This window comes from Pelophylax lessonae (assembly GCF_965119305.1).
Source record: "Pelophylax lessonae genome assembly, chromosome: 3".
Taxonomy (NCBI): Eukaryota; Metazoa; Chordata; class Amphibia; order Anura; family Ranidae; genus Pelophylax; species Pelophylax lessonae.
Genome location: NC_138770.1, coordinates 672,842,131 through 672,858,582, shown reverse-complemented (window position 1 = coordinate 672,858,582; position 16,452 = coordinate 672,842,131). Strand labels below are relative to the sequence as shown.

At 43.2% G+C, this 16,452-nt stretch overlaps 1 protein-coding gene across 3 annotated transcripts in view; it reads left to right on the top strand.

The window, feature by feature from the left end:
• Positions 1-16,452, top strand: part of MDGA1 (MAM domain containing glycosylphosphatidylinositol anchor 1) — a 498,204-nt gene that overhangs the window by 312,146 nt on the left and 169,606 nt on the right. For all 3 annotated transcript variants that reach the window (XM_082251647.1, XM_082251646.1, XM_082251645.1), the window contains 3 exons: positions 4,653-4,922; positions 10,876-11,205; positions 13,528-13,821. In XM_082251647.1, coding sequence (XP_082107773.1) covers positions 4,653-4,922; positions 10,876-11,205; positions 13,528-13,821 — 894 coding nt within the window. The remainder of the gene's footprint in view (positions 1-4,652; positions 4,923-10,875; positions 11,206-13,527; positions 13,822-16,452) is intronic.

The window sequence follows — 16,452 nt, the reverse complement described above, 5'->3', positions numbered from 1 at the left end:
CAGTATATGGGTCTTTCCCCACTGAGTGAGCCACTCCCAAATAGTCAGTATATGGGTCTTTCCCCACTGAGTGAGCCACTCCCGAATAGTCAGTATATGGGTCTTTGCCCACTGAGTGAGCCACTCCCGAATAGTCAGTATATGGGTCTTTCCCCACTGAGTGAGCCACTCCCGAATAGTCAGTATATGGGTCATTCCCCACTGCATCGGGATGCATAGTTTGACAGTGTTAACCATTTGCATCGCTAATGATTAATAGTAGGCCTTGTTGGGAAGACAGGTGTGATGTAAAAGGAAGTGTGCCAGGGCAAAGTCAAGGTCATAAGTAGTAACCTGAGAAATCAGTCTGTGCACCTCAGACCAGTAGAGTTGAAGAAGTGGGCATGTCCACCTAACTCCTACTTCTTTTGGTATTGCATCTTCACTATTTAACGCTGCATTCTGGGACAACCTGCAGTCTTGGCATTTTGGGGATAAGAAACTATTGTGACTAGTGATAAGCATTAGCCTCGTTATTTTCCTTTTTTCCAGGAAGAGAAAAGCAGATAGTGGAAAAAAATAAAATAAAAAATGTTTATGCAACGTCATTATCAAATACACAATAAAGGGGACAAAAAAAAAACGAATGCAAAAATCAATAAATTTGCCTAAGCACCTCAACGAACTATATAAAGATTAATGTAATATCCTGTTGACCATTATCGAAAAAAGTATCTAAAAAATTCTAAAGGTTTTCATGTTAACCTTGTTTAGTTTGCACGACTAGGGGTTTGTTAAGGACACATCTTCTAATTATTTTATTTGTAAAAGAAAAGTCCTCCTTTCCCTTCTCAGAAAGTTGGAGGTATGTGAGGTCATCTCCCGGCTGGAGAGCAGGACAAAGTCTTCAGTAGAATATTTGACATTTTGCAGAACAGAGAAGTGTAATGTTTGGTGGATTGTGTTCTTGAGTATTGTGACTGGCTGGTTATTACATTGTGATGGACACTTTAATAACAGATCTTGTTATTTTTTTAAATCTGGAAAGTGGACTCAAGATTAATGTTAGTGGTCCATTACTGGCCTCACAGAGGTGTCACATTAGAGGCTGATGGATGGTTGGGCAAAAGAAGAGCGACGTAACTTACTTTCAGTTTTTTTGTTTACAAATGATTTTATTAGGAAGGTCAGAAGCAAGAACTACTTTCATGAGCTTCTATACCATAAAAAACATTACTTGACATAAACACACAACGGATAGATACCTTTCGTAAGTTGCTTCCATATCTCGAATAACTCTAAGAAGAGAGGATAAAAAGCCACAACCACCTCAGAGAGATCATAATGGAAAATACATTCTCTTACAGGTCCTCTGCCAACCTATATAGATATTGGATTTTCACTGTTCAAAACTGCAAACTGAGGTTTGTCAAAAATTGTCAGATTTCATAATTGTTACCATTTTGGTGCAATACAGTGGGGTAAATGAGGAAAGCAAGAATATTGGAATTGGCCCTGGGGAGAGAGAATAAAAAGCCCCAACCACTTTGAAGAGATCATTCTGAAATCATGTTTAGCACTGGATACACATACATCCTTCCGTGACAGATACACGTTTCACCTGTGACGCGTTTCACCACTTCTGGTTTGCTCACAAGGATAGGGAATGTCTTTCCCTATCCTCATGGAGGATGGAGACACAGGGCCAGCGCGGGGGGCTCGGGGATGCAACGGGGGTGTCATTAGTCTTGACATGGGCCATGCAGGTGACAGGGTAAGGGAGCAGACTCACCAGACTCAGCAGCTATGTTTAGAGTCCCGCCTTCTCTGCTGACCTCATACCCACCTCCTCCATTGACCCAGCTGTGCGCGCCTACTCAGCCTCCTCCACTGGCCTCATGCCCCGCCTCTTCCACTAACCTAGCTGTGCCTACCTACCTCTCTGTGCCCTCCTCACAGTCTGAGCTGCTGCTGACCTCCTATGCAGCATTCATGACAGATGTCCTCCATGGCTGCTGCTTTCTCTGCAGTCAGTCAGTTACATAGCCCTGTGCCCCTCGTTTTTCCCAGCCAGGCTAACGAGGAAGTCAGCTGGCCTTCTCTGCGCCCCAAGGCAGCAGTGTGCCCTAGGCGGCTGCCTAGTTCGTCTAGCGGGAGTGCCGACCCTGTGGCCGCTATGTTTTGTAGTGCAACCAAGTTTGCCTGAACACTCCATGACACCAAGGGGCATTTTAATCTAAGTACATGATATATATATATATATATATATATATATTTACATATAACACTATTGATATGTAATATTAGAAAAACGTTCATTATGACTTTTCTCATGTAAATGTATTTGCTATATCATTCTCCATGTACTTTTGCTTCCTTGAGGGTCATCTAGTTTTTGTATTAACTTTCTTGGTCTCTGTAATCTTATTTCTTATTGTTCATCTCAAAAACCTATAATGTTAAAAAAAAAAAAAACTGGGCAAAAAAATTGGCAGAGAAGATAAAACTGGATTGGTATCCAAATGGGAAAAAGCTACAGCAATTTCGTCAAAGGTGATCAGATTTTTTTTTTTTGCTATGTTCAGTTTGGGCAATTTTGATCTATCTCTTTTGAGGTTCATTGAAACCACAATTTTATGTTCATTAAAACCACAATTTTATAATTTGACTGCTGTACTATTTCAACAAAAAATAGAAGTTCAATAACTTGATCAAATTGTCATGTGTATGGCCAGCATAATAGCAAATGAGTGATAATGGGGTGTTTGGATGGCGCTCCGAATGATCAGACATAGACTTATTTTCCCCCTCTTGATTACATAGTATCCCTGGAAATTGTGATGGAAAGTTGACCAATAGGTGGCTATTAGTGATAGGCGAATCAACCCGGGTTCGATTTGCGAGGCGTTCAGCTAATATTTTTATTTTATGAACCTGAATTCGAAGGCAAATTCTATTGAATTCTGTGGTGGGCAAGTCTTGTTAAATTGTGCCCATTTTTAGGGTTACCAGGCAACGGGGGGACATGTACCAATCCAAAAAACATTTTTAAAAGACCATACAGTGGGGAGAGGGTGTTTTAAAGCAGCTTTGAGGACAACATTGAAAATATACAAAATCCCTGTGTAACAATATTGAATGCTACACTTTGTGCACCCTAGAACAAAAAGGCCCCACCATCATAAAATATAAAAAAAATAAATGAAAACTCCAAAATACCATCCCTAAAACAAAAGACCATTTTATTCATTTAAAAAAGAAAACAAAAACAAATGAAGACAAAAAAAAAAACTGTTTAACACTGTCTAAAATAAAAGTTCTATAAAAAAAAAAAATATTGATATATATATATATATATATATATATATATATATAATGAAAACCCCCAAATACTGCTACCTTAATCAAAAACTAATTTTTATAAAAAGAAGCCTTGCAACAAAAAGGAAAAAAAAAAAAAAGCTTCCAATAATAATAATAAGGCAGCAATGGTGTTGGTTGCCCCAGGAGCTAGCAATCAGATTTAAAGTACAGTTGGCTGACTGTTCCCTAGCTCTCCCTGTGCAGTTTTCAGCTCTCCCTATCCATCCCCTTCAGCAGCTTTCAATGGATTGACACTATTGGGGGTGATTTACTAAAACTGGAGCATGCTAAATTGGGTGCGTAGAAACCAATCAGCTTCCAGGTTTTACTGTCAAAGCTTAATTGAACAAGCTAAAGTTAGAAGCTGATTAGCTACCATGCACAACTGCACCAGATTCTGAGATCTCCCCCTAAAGCGGCTCTGTGCCCCCTTTTTATAATGAAGGGTTAGACTTAAACCAAACCCCCCATATTGGTCCTTATAAGCCTGCTGGCCATAGTTGAAAGGCCATACAGTGCATTGTGGTTTAAAACAATTCTCCTGGATGTATCTGCACATAAATTTGCCAGGGCTGCAAATCTCAAACCCCCAGGATATGTCTCAAACTCATGGTAGTGGCAATCTTGAACCTCGTCCCTAGTGACTAGTATGTGTGTGTTATTTTTTGGGATTTGAATAGACTGGAATTTGGTCAGGACCTCCGAGGACATTTGTTACTGCCTGTGCCCATATTGGGGAGATTTCCCTTTGCTTCCCATGTGATCACCAAAGTAGAAAGAAACCTAGAAAGCAAATATAAAGGTGACAAAGTTTCCAACTCTTCCCAATCTCATCCTGAAACGTCTTTGGGCTCCTATAACGCTCACCAAATGTGCCCTCAAACAAGCTACTAAAAAAAATGCATTATTATACAAGTATTATATAAAAACACTTCGGACAAATAATATAAACCATCATTTTATCACTTGCATTAAACCTGAAGAACTAAACATTTGATGACAGATACATTTTTTTCAGTAGATATTCAATTATTACTTTGCATTATCTCGTAGCGCTGGCTTATTTCTGTGTATTTAAACTGAATTATATTTGGATTATCTACAGTTCCTAATTCTGTGAAATAACCACAATGATCATAGTCGTTAGAAATCATGTGAGTTATTTCCTAGGCTTTAGTTTTCTATACAGCGATTTATCATTTGGATTAAACCTAAAGAGTTAAACATTAAACAAAGGACAGTTCGTGTTCTCAGTAGATTTTTGCATTGTTACTTAGTTGCGTCTGATGTTACTCCATGTTCTCTTCTAGCTCCACCCAACTTGAAGTTGTCGGTGAACGAGACGCTGGTGGTGAATCCAGGGGACAACGTCACTATGCAGTGTTCTGTCACCGGGGGCGACCCTATGCCCAAAGCTGAGTGGTCACACTCCCCTAATCCCATGCCCCCCAACAGCATCAGCAGAGGGGGGAACCTGACCATCTGGAACATTCGGCCCCAGGATTCTGGCTACTACAACTGTACGGCCAACAACAATGTGGGCAACATGGCCAAGAAGATGGTCAACGTCCTAGTGAGATGTATGTCCTGTATAAGGCCAGTAAACCTTAGTGATCCCGTATATTTCACACTGCCATGATGAATGTGATGGATGTGTATAAATGTTCCGCTCATTGCTGTGTCTCAGGAGCTTTGTAGTATTGATTGACTGACTTATTTCCTCCTGCCTAACACTATCCATATTTACTCCAAACCATACCCATCCTGTGCTTCACCTGGTGGTGGGTCCACCATATACATTCCAACCTAGAGGTACCTTCAGGGTAGCCTCCACTTGCATTTTTTGGCTGCAGGATGACCACTAGGAATAGTGAGGTTTCATTTTTCCAAATTTTCAGCCATAATCTGAAGATTTTGGCAAAATTTTGCTATTTTGGCAAAGCCCAATGAATTCAATAAAGGCATTAGAGGAAGGGTTCAAAGGTTATTTTTGCCTAATTTCTGCTTCTGTTGTTCCCTGAGTCCCCCTAACTTGTCTGTCAGTGCCACCAGGTCCCACCCTTTTATCCCTAGTAGAAATTTATTGGAAGTGGTTTGGGATGCTTGTTGGCCCCCACAAAATCTCATCAGGCAGGCTCACCAGGAGCTTCTCCAACCACCATTTACAAAATGCGTTGCTATGTAATTCACACTTAGAATTTGTTATGTAATAGAATGGGACTTTATATAGGCACTCAGAAAAAACAAAAATTTTGATTAAAAAATATAATTATTTATTTGATACAGATAAATAGTAACAATCTGTCAATGGTATTGAACCTCAACATGTTTCAACTCATAAAGAGTCTTCATCAGGTGGTAAACAATGAAGTAAAAACCCAATGATGCATGTTAAAAGAATGAGTGCATGTTCAAAGGAAACCCTGAGATGTAAATTTGATGTGATGCAAGACCCAGCCACACTCTTAACACAAATAGGGGATAATCACCTAATAACGGTATGTGAAAAACAACTTGAGAGTGCCATGCAGTTGGTATCCAAACTCGGCCGAGCAAACACAGCAATGTGTTTAGAGTGTGGCTGGGTCTGGCATCTCTTGGATCACATCAAATTTACATCTCAGGGTTTCCTTGGACATGCACTCATTTCTTTTAACATGCAACATTGGGTATTTACTTCATTATTTACCACCTGATTTAGACTCTTTATGAGTTGAAACTCGTTAAGATTCAATACCATTGACAGATTGTGGTTTGGGATGCTTGTTGGCCCCCCAAAATCTCATTAGGCAGGCTCACCAGGAGCTTCTGCAACCACAATTTAGAAAATGAGTGGCTCTGTAATCCACGCTTAGAACCTGTTATGTAATGCAATGGGACTTTATATAGGCACCCAGGACAACAAAAGTTTTGATAAAAAATATAATTATTTATTTGATAAAGATAAAAAGTAACAATCTGTCAATGGTATTGAACCTCAACGTGTTTCGACTCATAAAGAGTCTTCATCAGGTGGTAAACAATGAAGTAAAAACCCAATGATGCATGTTAAAAGAATGAGTGCATATCCAAAGGAAACCCTGAGATGTAAATTTGATGTGATGCAAGACCCAGCCACACTCTTAACACAAATAGGGGATAATCACCTAGTAACGGCGTGTGGCGAAAAAAACTGAGAGCGCCAGCAGTTGGTATCTGAACTCGGCAGAGCAAACACAGCAATGTGTTCAGAGTGTGGCTGGATCTGGCATCTCTTGCATCACATCAAATTTACATCTCAGGGTTTCCTTGGACATGCATTCATTTCTTTTAACATGCAACATTGGGTATTTACTTCATTATTTACCACCTGATTTAGACTCTTTATGAGTTGAAACTCGTTGAGATTCAACACCATTGACAGATTGTGGTTTGGGGTTCTTGTTGGCCCCCAAAAATCTCATCAGGCAAGCTCACCAGGAGCTTCTGCAACCACAATTTAGAACATGTGTTGCTCTCTAATCCACACTTAGAACCTGTTATGTAATGGAATGGGACTTTATATAGGCACCCAGAAAAACAAAAATTTTGATTAAAAAATATAATTATTTATTTGATACAGATAAATAGTAACAATCTGTCAATGGTATTGAACCTCAACGTGTTTCACCTCATTAAAAAGTCTTCATCAGGTGGTAAACAATGAAGTAAAAACCCAATGATGCATGTTAAAAGAATGAGTGCATGTTCAAAGGAAACCCAATGATACAAATTTGATGTGATGCAAGAAATGCAAGACCCAGCCACACTCTTTAACACAAATAGGGGATAATCACCTAGTAACGGTATGTGACGAACAACTTGAGAGTGCCAGCAGTTGGCATCTGAACTCGGCAGAGCAAACACAGCAATGTGTTCAGAGTGTGGCTGGGTCTGGCATCTCTTGGATCACATCAAATTTACATCTCAGGGTTTCCTTGGACATGCACTCATTTCTTTAAACATGCAGCATAGGGTATTTACTTAATTATTTACCACCTGATGAAGACCTCATAGGAGTTGAAACGCGTTCAGATTTAATACCATTGACAGATTGTTACTGAAGATATCTCTGCATGATGGAATTTATATACCTTTGATAATTTGGATTGTAATCTTTTATTCTGTGTTTACAGCCTTTTATCTGTATCAAATAAAGAATTTTATCTTTTGCAAAAATGTTTTTATTGTTCTGGGTGCTGTGACACATCGGGGTTTCGTAGCTCAATGGTATGGTGTGGAGTAGAGTTTACTCCACACCATATATAGTTTCTAGGGTTTTCCTGCCCACTTTTATTCAAATGAACATCAAAACTCCACACAGGTATGTCTTCCCACACAGAAGGTTCTCACCATCACTGCAAAAACGTAACATTCAGCCTCCTGGCTTTCTTGTGACAGCTTCACTGCTACAAGTACCTCTTCAGGGTCCCTCCTGAACTTTAGTACCTTTGTGGTCCTTCCTCCGTCCTGACCTAGACACCATGGTGAGCCAGCGTGTCTGGCAGTGCTGGCCCCAGGGGTATACAGACAAGGTGCAGAGCTTTTTATCCCAAATAATGCCGCGCTGCATTATTTGGGATAATTGTATTCGCACTTATGAGAGAGTGGAGTGCCTGCAGCAATCATTTTCATACATCTTGGTCGCTCACAGGACTATATCATTTTTTAAAGGTGCAGAGCTTGGGCTCTTCAGCAGGTGGCTCTGCCCTTTTTGTTATAGGAGGGGGCATTGGTAATTTTTACCTTGGATGCTAAAGGACCTTCTTCCAGTACTGATGTTAAGAACGTATAATTAGAGGCCCAAAGTATATTTTTGCCTAAAGTTTTTACTTTTATTTTTACTTTCTCTGCCGCCTTCAATGCTAAGAAACAGCCACAATACTTCTGGTGGCCAGAGATCATGTGACCTCCTCAGTAGGCTTTAAGTCACACGAGGAAGCCGGAGAGGTATTTTCTATTTCCTGCCAAGGAATTGATTGAAAATAATAGGATCAGTGTTGGGGTAGTTACTCAAGAAATGTAACAAGTTACTAGTTACTAGTTACTTCTGTAAATTGTAATGAGATTACTTTACTAGTTACTGCATTTGAAAAGTAACTTCACTACTTATTACTTTACTGTTCTCTTTCTTAATTGACCGTGTAGAAGAAGATACATGACACTCTTTCTGCATAGAGTTTATTGTATAAACACAGGCTTTGGGAAACATGAGAACAAAACCTGAAAAAACAGAATAAAAGATAAAGTGCAACAAAAAGTCATAAACTTCATCCCTCTCTATTCTTCGAAATAACGATTGTATCGCACGGCTTGGGTAACGCGGGAAAGCGCGTTCCTATAGCCTAGTAAAGTAGTGTAGTTACCTCCTATAGCCTAGTAAAGTAGTGTAGTTACCTCCTATAGACTAGTAAAGTAGTGTAGTTACCTCCTATAGACTAGTAAAGTCGTGTAGTTACCTCCTATAGCAGCCGTCACTAAATGGCGGCCCGCGGTCCAGGAGCGGCCCGCACGAGGCTTCCGCCCGGACCCGTCAGGCCGCCACCGTAGGTAATCATTGGTTTGCTGGGACCGCGGGTGTCCCAGCAACCAGTGACATTCCGTGTGTGCGCCCCGCCCCCTGCTTCTTTCTTCGGCTCCCTCCCAGCCAGCCGCGAGTTGGGGCGTGACGTCACGTGCGTGCCCCGCCCCCCTGCTCCTAACTGCGGCTCCTGACTCTCACACTCAGCCTAGCCGCGGGACATCACATGCACGCCCTGCCCCCCTGATGTTCGCTGCTCCTGGCTCCCACATTTTTCGCTCCCAAAGGTATGTGGGGCACAGTTTTATAAAATGCAGACTGATGGGCATATTTTGTTAAGGGGCACACATTTGTGTCCATTAGAGTGCCCCATAAAATAAAATATGCCTATTAGAGTGCCCCCTAAGATAAAATGTACCCATCAGCTTGCGCCTTATTTTATGTTAAGGGTCACGCTGATGGGCACATTTTATTTTAAGGGGCACTCTAATGGGCATATTTTATGTTAAAGGGCACTCTAATGGGCATATTTTATGTTAAGGGGCACTCTAATGGGCATATTTAATGTTAAGAGCAACACTGATAGACACGTTTTGTTTTGCCCATCAGCGTGCCCCTTAACATAAAATGGTCCCATTAGAATGCCCCCTAACATAAAATGTGCCCATCAAAGTGCCCCCTAACATAAAATGTGCCCATCAAAGTGCCCCCTAACATAAAATGTGCCCATCAGAATGCCCCCTAACATAAAATGTGCCCATCAAAGTGCCCCCTAACATAAAATGTGGCCATCAGAGTGCCCCCTAACATAAAATGTGACAATCAGCGTTCCCCTTATTTTATGTTAAGGGTCACGCTGATGGGCATATTTTATGTTAAGGGGCACGCTGATGGGCAAATTTTATGCTAAGGGTCACGCCGATGGGCACATTTTATGCTAGGGGGCACGCTGATGGGCAAATTTTATGCTAAGGGTCACGCCGATGGGCAAATTTTATGCTAGAGGGCACTCTGATGGGCACATTTTATGTTAAGGGGCACTCTAATGGGCATATTTTATGTTAAGAGCAACACTAATGGACACGTTTTGTTTTGCCCATCAGTGTGCCCCCTTACAAAATGTGCCCATCAGCGTGCACCCTAACATAAAATGTGCCCATCAGCGTGCCCCCTAACATAAAATGTGCCCATCAGAGTGCCCCCTAACATAAAATGTGCCCATCAGCGTGCCCCTTATTTTATGTTAAGGGTCACGCTGATGGGCAAATTTTATGCTAAGGGTCACGCTGATGGACACATTTTATGTTAAGGGGCACTCAAATGGGCATATTTTATGTTAAGAGCAACGCTGATGGACACGTTTTGTTTTGCCCATCTTTCTGAGTCATAGCACAGACTTCAGATTCGGACCTCGGCCCAAAGAAAATTTTAGCGACCGGACCTCCTTGAATTCTAATTAATTACCCCTGTCCTATAGCCTAGTAAAGTAGTGTAGTTCCCTCCTATAGCCTAGTAAAGTAGTGTAGTTACCTCCTATAGCCTAGTAAAGTAGTGTAGTTACCTCCTATAGCCTAGTAAAGTAGTGTAGTTACCTCCTATAGCCTAGTAAAGTAGTGTAGTTACCTCCTATAGCCTAGTAAAGTAGTGTAGTTACCTCCTATAGCCTAGTAAAGTCGTGTAGTTACCTCCTATAGCCTAGTAAAGTAGTGTAGTTACCTCCTATAGCCTAGTAAAGTAGTGTAGTTACCAATATTAGTAGTGTAACTAGTTACGTTACTTTGTTACCAAAAAAAGTAATGTAGTTACTGTAATCAGTTACTTTGTAACTAGTTACCCCCAACACTGAATAGGATGAATTGGTAATGCTGACATGTACCCTGCTGATTCATGTGAAGTGTGAAAATGACAGGTCCACTTTAATATACCACCTGAAATACTTAAGCAATTATCATTTATATTTATTCTTTTGTTTCTTTTTTTTTGGCCTTGAACAGCCATGAGAAACCTGACATTTCAGATCACGCCGGATGGCATCAAGGAGAGCGAGACCATCCAGCTGACTCAGGAGTTGAAGCTTTCGTGTCACGTTGACGCCGTGCCGCAGGATAAGGTCCAGTACACGTGGTTCAAGAACCAGAAGGTGGTAAAGGAGACCAACAGGATCGTCTTCACCAGAAATGACCCGGAACTGCCTCCGGGGAGCAGCAGTCTGGAGATCTTAGACCTGAAATTCAGTGACTACGGCATTTATATGTGCGAGGCGTCCTTACCCAACCTGCCCTTTACCATAAAGAGCAGTGACATAAACATCTCTGCAGAGACAGGTGAGCATACACCATCTATAGTGCCTGAAGGTGGACCAGTTGGGGGGGGGGGGGGTTATGAATTAGGTTATAACAAAGAGTAAATTACATGACCGTTAGTTTGGGAATGGGGTGTTCGCTGCATTACCCCTTCTGTACCACAAGATGTCCCCAGTCTTCTTGGATAAATGACACTCAGAGTCATTCAGCCTAGAAAGTTGAGGGCATGCTGTGAGTGCAGGGTGTCATGGCCCCGCCCCCTGAGGCTGAGATACGATAGAGGGAACATCCGGGGCATTTTCTGCATCATGAAGGAACATCTATTTCCGGGGAAGAGCCGAAGAAGAGAACATCATGTGATTAGCCTAAACACTATAGAAAATGTTGATGGAGGAGAGTTGATTTTGGGGGGTTTGAAATTGTCCCTTAATGGCTAACTCCATCTAACATCTAAAATATTTTCTATCACTTTGGACAGGACAGAGTGTAACAGGATTAAAGCCTCCCGTAAGGATTTGACTGACTGCTGTCCCTGCCAGGGATACAATAAAAATATGGAGGGTCAAAGTGGACCTTTACCTTAGATATAAACCTACTTTCCCCTGCCTTTTTTTTTTCATGCACATGCATGAAGGCAAAGTGGTATGGATGTTCCAAACATAATGCGGTAACCCTCTGTGCATGTGTAGGTGCTGCACGTGCTGTAGGGCTCTAATGGGGCCTGAAGGCTAGGCAGAGCCCTTCAGCACATCTGCGCAGACAAGGGGGGGGGAGTTTAAAGCCAACAGTAAAGGGGACCATAGTTTTTCTCTTTAAGGTGTACCATAGTTTCTCTCTTGAAAGCGGAACTAAACTCATTGATTCAATGGTTTCAAAGTACAGCTACATTCCCAGCATGCCGGAAATCAGGCCTAGACTGGGACAAATATAGGCCCGGGCATTTTAGACTAAGCAGCCCATGACATATTTACTGGCTCCTTCCCCACTGTTTATCCTGATGGAGGTAAAGGGGGACCGGGAAAGATCACGGGGGGGGGGGTCAGAGAGCATGGGGGGGTGAAGAGCCCGGGGACAGAGAGCACAGTGGTGGGACAGAGAACATATGGGGGCCAGAAAACACGGGAGGCAGAGCACAGGGGGCGAAGAGCAATAGGGGGCTGGAGAGCACAGGGTAGGGGTCGGAGAGCATGGGGGGGGGACAGGGGGCGAGAGCACTGGGGGGGGAGAGAGCACGGGGAAGCTAGATTGCACAGGGGCCAGAGCACAGGGGTCAAAGAGCAGGGGGGGCTGGAGAGCACAGGGGGGTGGAGAACACTGGGGAGGGCGGAGAGTACTGGGGGCGCTGGAGAGCATGGGGGCAGAGAGCACGGGGTGGGGGGGGGGGGGTTGGAGAGCACAGGGGGAGGCAGGGAGAGCATGGGGGGCGGAGAGCACTGGGGGGCTGTGGAGAGCACTGGGGGGCCTAAAAGCACGGGGGGCGGAGAACACATTCTGTCATTTTTTTGGCTTTATAAATGTCATTATTGCTGCAGCATGTTCTATACATGGCAGTTGAAAGAAGCAGGATAGAAGCGGCGGGGGCTGCTACATATAAAGGAATCAATTTCTCCATTTTCTTCCTGCAGCCTCTGAATGCCTGCGGGAGGTAGTGGAAGGGAAGCAAACTTTCAGAGGCTGCAGGAAGAAAATAGAGAGATTGATTCTTTTATATGCAGCAGCCCCGCCGTTACTTCTATGCAGGCACACCCCGAGACGCACTCACTTTCCCCTCCAACTTCTTCCTCTTCATCACGAATCAGCTGACCTGTAGTTTCACCTGAACTGAACTGGTGGACGACCAGCCGCAGAGAGGCCGGGTGAGCGGCCCTGGCCCACCGGGCAAATGCCCGGTGTGCCCTGTAGCCAGTCTAGGCCTGCCTGGAAAGCCACATTTGCTTGTACTCTCAACTAAAACTGTCAAACCATTATAATCCTGGAATCATAATTGATTACATGGGTAGCACCATGGCAGTTGCAGATCAAACAGAAGCAAAGATGGCTTCCATGGCTGAAAAGGATAGTAGGGTTTAGTTCCGCTTCAAGGTGTTTCTTTAAAGCTTTTAAGGGCTTTAGGTGATCATTTTGTTCTGTGAGTTTTTGTTCTTGGCTTTTTTCTTTTTTTGGTTAAAATTATTGTCATTTTGATATGACCCACCATTGTGATACCAAGTTCCGTCATTGGCTGCCAACTGCCAATTGTGGCCAAAATGCTGCAGCCAACAAATGTGCAGATGAATGTGGAAGTTAACACCTAGATCTGTGCAAATAACCAAAATGTTCCTGTGATCTCTTGTTCTCTTGCAGTCCCTCCATCGCTCAGTGTGCCCAAGGAAAGGGCAATCATCACGGTACGAGAGGGCTCCCTGGCAGAGCTGGTGTGTGAGGTGCGGGGGAAGCCGCTTCCTCCCATTCTGTGGACCCGCGTGGATAAGGAAGGTGGATTCGCTTCCGGTGAAATGGTGGTGGAAACTCTCGATGGTAGACTACGGCTGGAAAATGTTACCCGGGAAATGAGCGGGACTTACAAGTGTCAAACAGCGCGGTATAACGGCTTCAACATCCGCCCCAGGGAAGCTACAGTGCAGCTCAATGTCCAGTGTGAGTACCTATAGCAACCACATAGACCAACACACTGTACAACAGGCATCAGAGGTTGTAGTGGACATACAAATTACTGCAGGAAATCTCACCATTGTGGGAGGGGGGGGGGGCAGAGACACAAACTACTGCAGGGAAATCTCACTATTGTGGGAGGGGCAGAGACACAAACTACTGCAGGAAATTCACCATTGTGGGAGGGGCAGAGACACAAACTACTGCAGGGAAATCTCACCATTGTGGGAGGGGCAGAGACACAAACTACTGCAAGGAAATCTCACCATTATGGGAGGGGCAGAGACACAAACTACTGCAGGGAAATCTCACTATTGTGGGAGGGGCCGAGACACAAACTACTGCAAGGAAATCTCACCATTATGGGAGGGGCAGAGACACAAACTACTGCAGGGAAATGTCACCATTGTGGGAGGGGCAGAGACACAAACTACTGCAGGGAAATCTCACCATTGTGGGAGGGGCAGAGACACAAATTATTATAGGGAATTCTCACGGTTGTCTACTGATACATGATTGCAGAGAGTTTCTTTAATGATTCGCACTGTACATTCAGCTCCAGAGAGTAATTCTCTCTTTAATAGGCATTTCATATAGTGTGATATCCTAAGTAAACTGTAATTACTAAATACCATCATTTCTAAGTACAAACATATGTTGCTGTTGATTTTATTATCCGGGGTGATATTTGGGTTACAATTAGATTAGAAGTAAGACGAGCTGCAGCAAGGTCCTCTGGGTAAAAGCAATTACTGCAATAGTATTTCAGTGGCTCACAAAGATGACATTTCCTGTGAGGTTTATGGGGTGGGGGCGCCTGGATTGGCACGCTGAATCCAAGTACCGATAAGGGGAAACTAGATCATGTTTCATTCATTTGCACATTTTAATTCATTTTTGTAAAGTTCACCTTAAAAAAAAAAAAATTCTGATGTCACATTTCGCATTTCTCCATGCTTTGCTGTTCTGTTGTATTTCATGTGCAGATTCTTCCTCCAAAGCAGGCCTTGTCAAATGTTTTATTAAAGGGTCAATCACTGACCTGCTGTCTACAGGGGGTGGGGCAGACTATGGCCAGTGGTCAGTGGGTGAAAATAATAGCCCAACAATGGTGTTTGGGTATAGCAAGGAATAGTGTCCCATTGTTGGTGTCATTGGAAGGAATAGTATGCAATTGTTGGTGTCAGTAGGAGGAATAGTGCCCCATCATTGGTGTCAGTGGGAGGAATAGTGCTCCATTGTTGGTGTCAGTGGAAGGAATAGTGCCCTATTGTTGGTGCCAGTGGGAAGAATAGCGCCCCATTGTTGGTGTCAGTAGGAGGAATAATGTCCCATTGTTATTGTCATTGGAATGAATAGTGCCCCGTCATTGGTCTCAGTAGGAGCAATGGTGCCCAATCATTGGTGTCAGTGGGAGGAATAGTGCCCCACTGTTGGTGTCAGTAGGAGGAATAGTGACCCATTGTTGGTGTCAGTGGAAGGAATAGTGCCCCATCATTGGTGTCAGTGAGGGGAATAGTGCCCCATCATTGGTGTCAGTGGGTAGAATAGTGCCCCATTGTTGGTGTCAGTAGGAGGAATAGTGCCCCATTGTTGGTGTCAGTGGGAGGAATAGTGCCTCATCATTGGTGTTAGTGGAAGGAATAGTGCCTCATCATTGGTGTTAGTGGAAGGAATAGTGCCTCATCATTGGTGTCAGTGGGAGGAATAATGCCCCATCATTGGTGTCAGTGAGAGGAATAGTGCCCCATCATTGGTGTCAGTGGGAGGAAAAGTGCCCCATCATTGGTGTCAGTGGGAGGAATAGTGCCCCATCATTGGTGTCAGTGGGAGGAATAGTGCCCCATCATTAGTGTCAGTGGGAGGAACAGTGCCCCATCATTGGTGTCAGTGGGAGGAATAGTGCCCCATCATTGGTGTCAGTGGGAGGAATAGCGTTCCATCATTGGTTTCATTGGGAAAAATATTTCCCCATCATTGGTGTCATTGGAAGGAATAGTGCCCCATTGTTGGTGTCATTGGAAGCAATAGTGCCCCATTGTTGGTGTCATTGGAAGCAATAGTGCCCCATTGTTGGTGTCCGTTGGAGGAATAGTTCCGCTATTGTTGGTGTTAACATTAGCAATAATGCCCCATCTTTGGCATCAATGGAAGGATTAGTGCTTTTTCGTTGTGTCAGTGGGAGGAATGGTACCCCATTTTTTGGGGTCAGTGGTGTCATCAACAAATCACTGAAGTATCTGTTCTGGGTGGGGTAACCCTTTAACAATAAATTTTTTTCAGGTTTTATGTGATTGCCTACCCATAGCTAGCAAAATATAATTTTAAATGAAACATTCTTGATACCTCTTGCTGTCTGTACCCATCTTCCATATAATGAAGGCGATGTCTCTCCAGAGCTTGCCTTTTGCATTTGGGCTACTAGAGCAGGGCCGGACTGGGAATACAATTCAGCCCTGGAAAATATTTCATACCAGCCCCATAGCATTATTATACCAGACCAACCACATAACGCCATTATTTTCTTGTTCAAAATAGGGAAAACCATGAGTTTTAAAGCACATTTGAAGAGTGTATTTTATATATATATATATATATATATGTAGTGTGGGGATT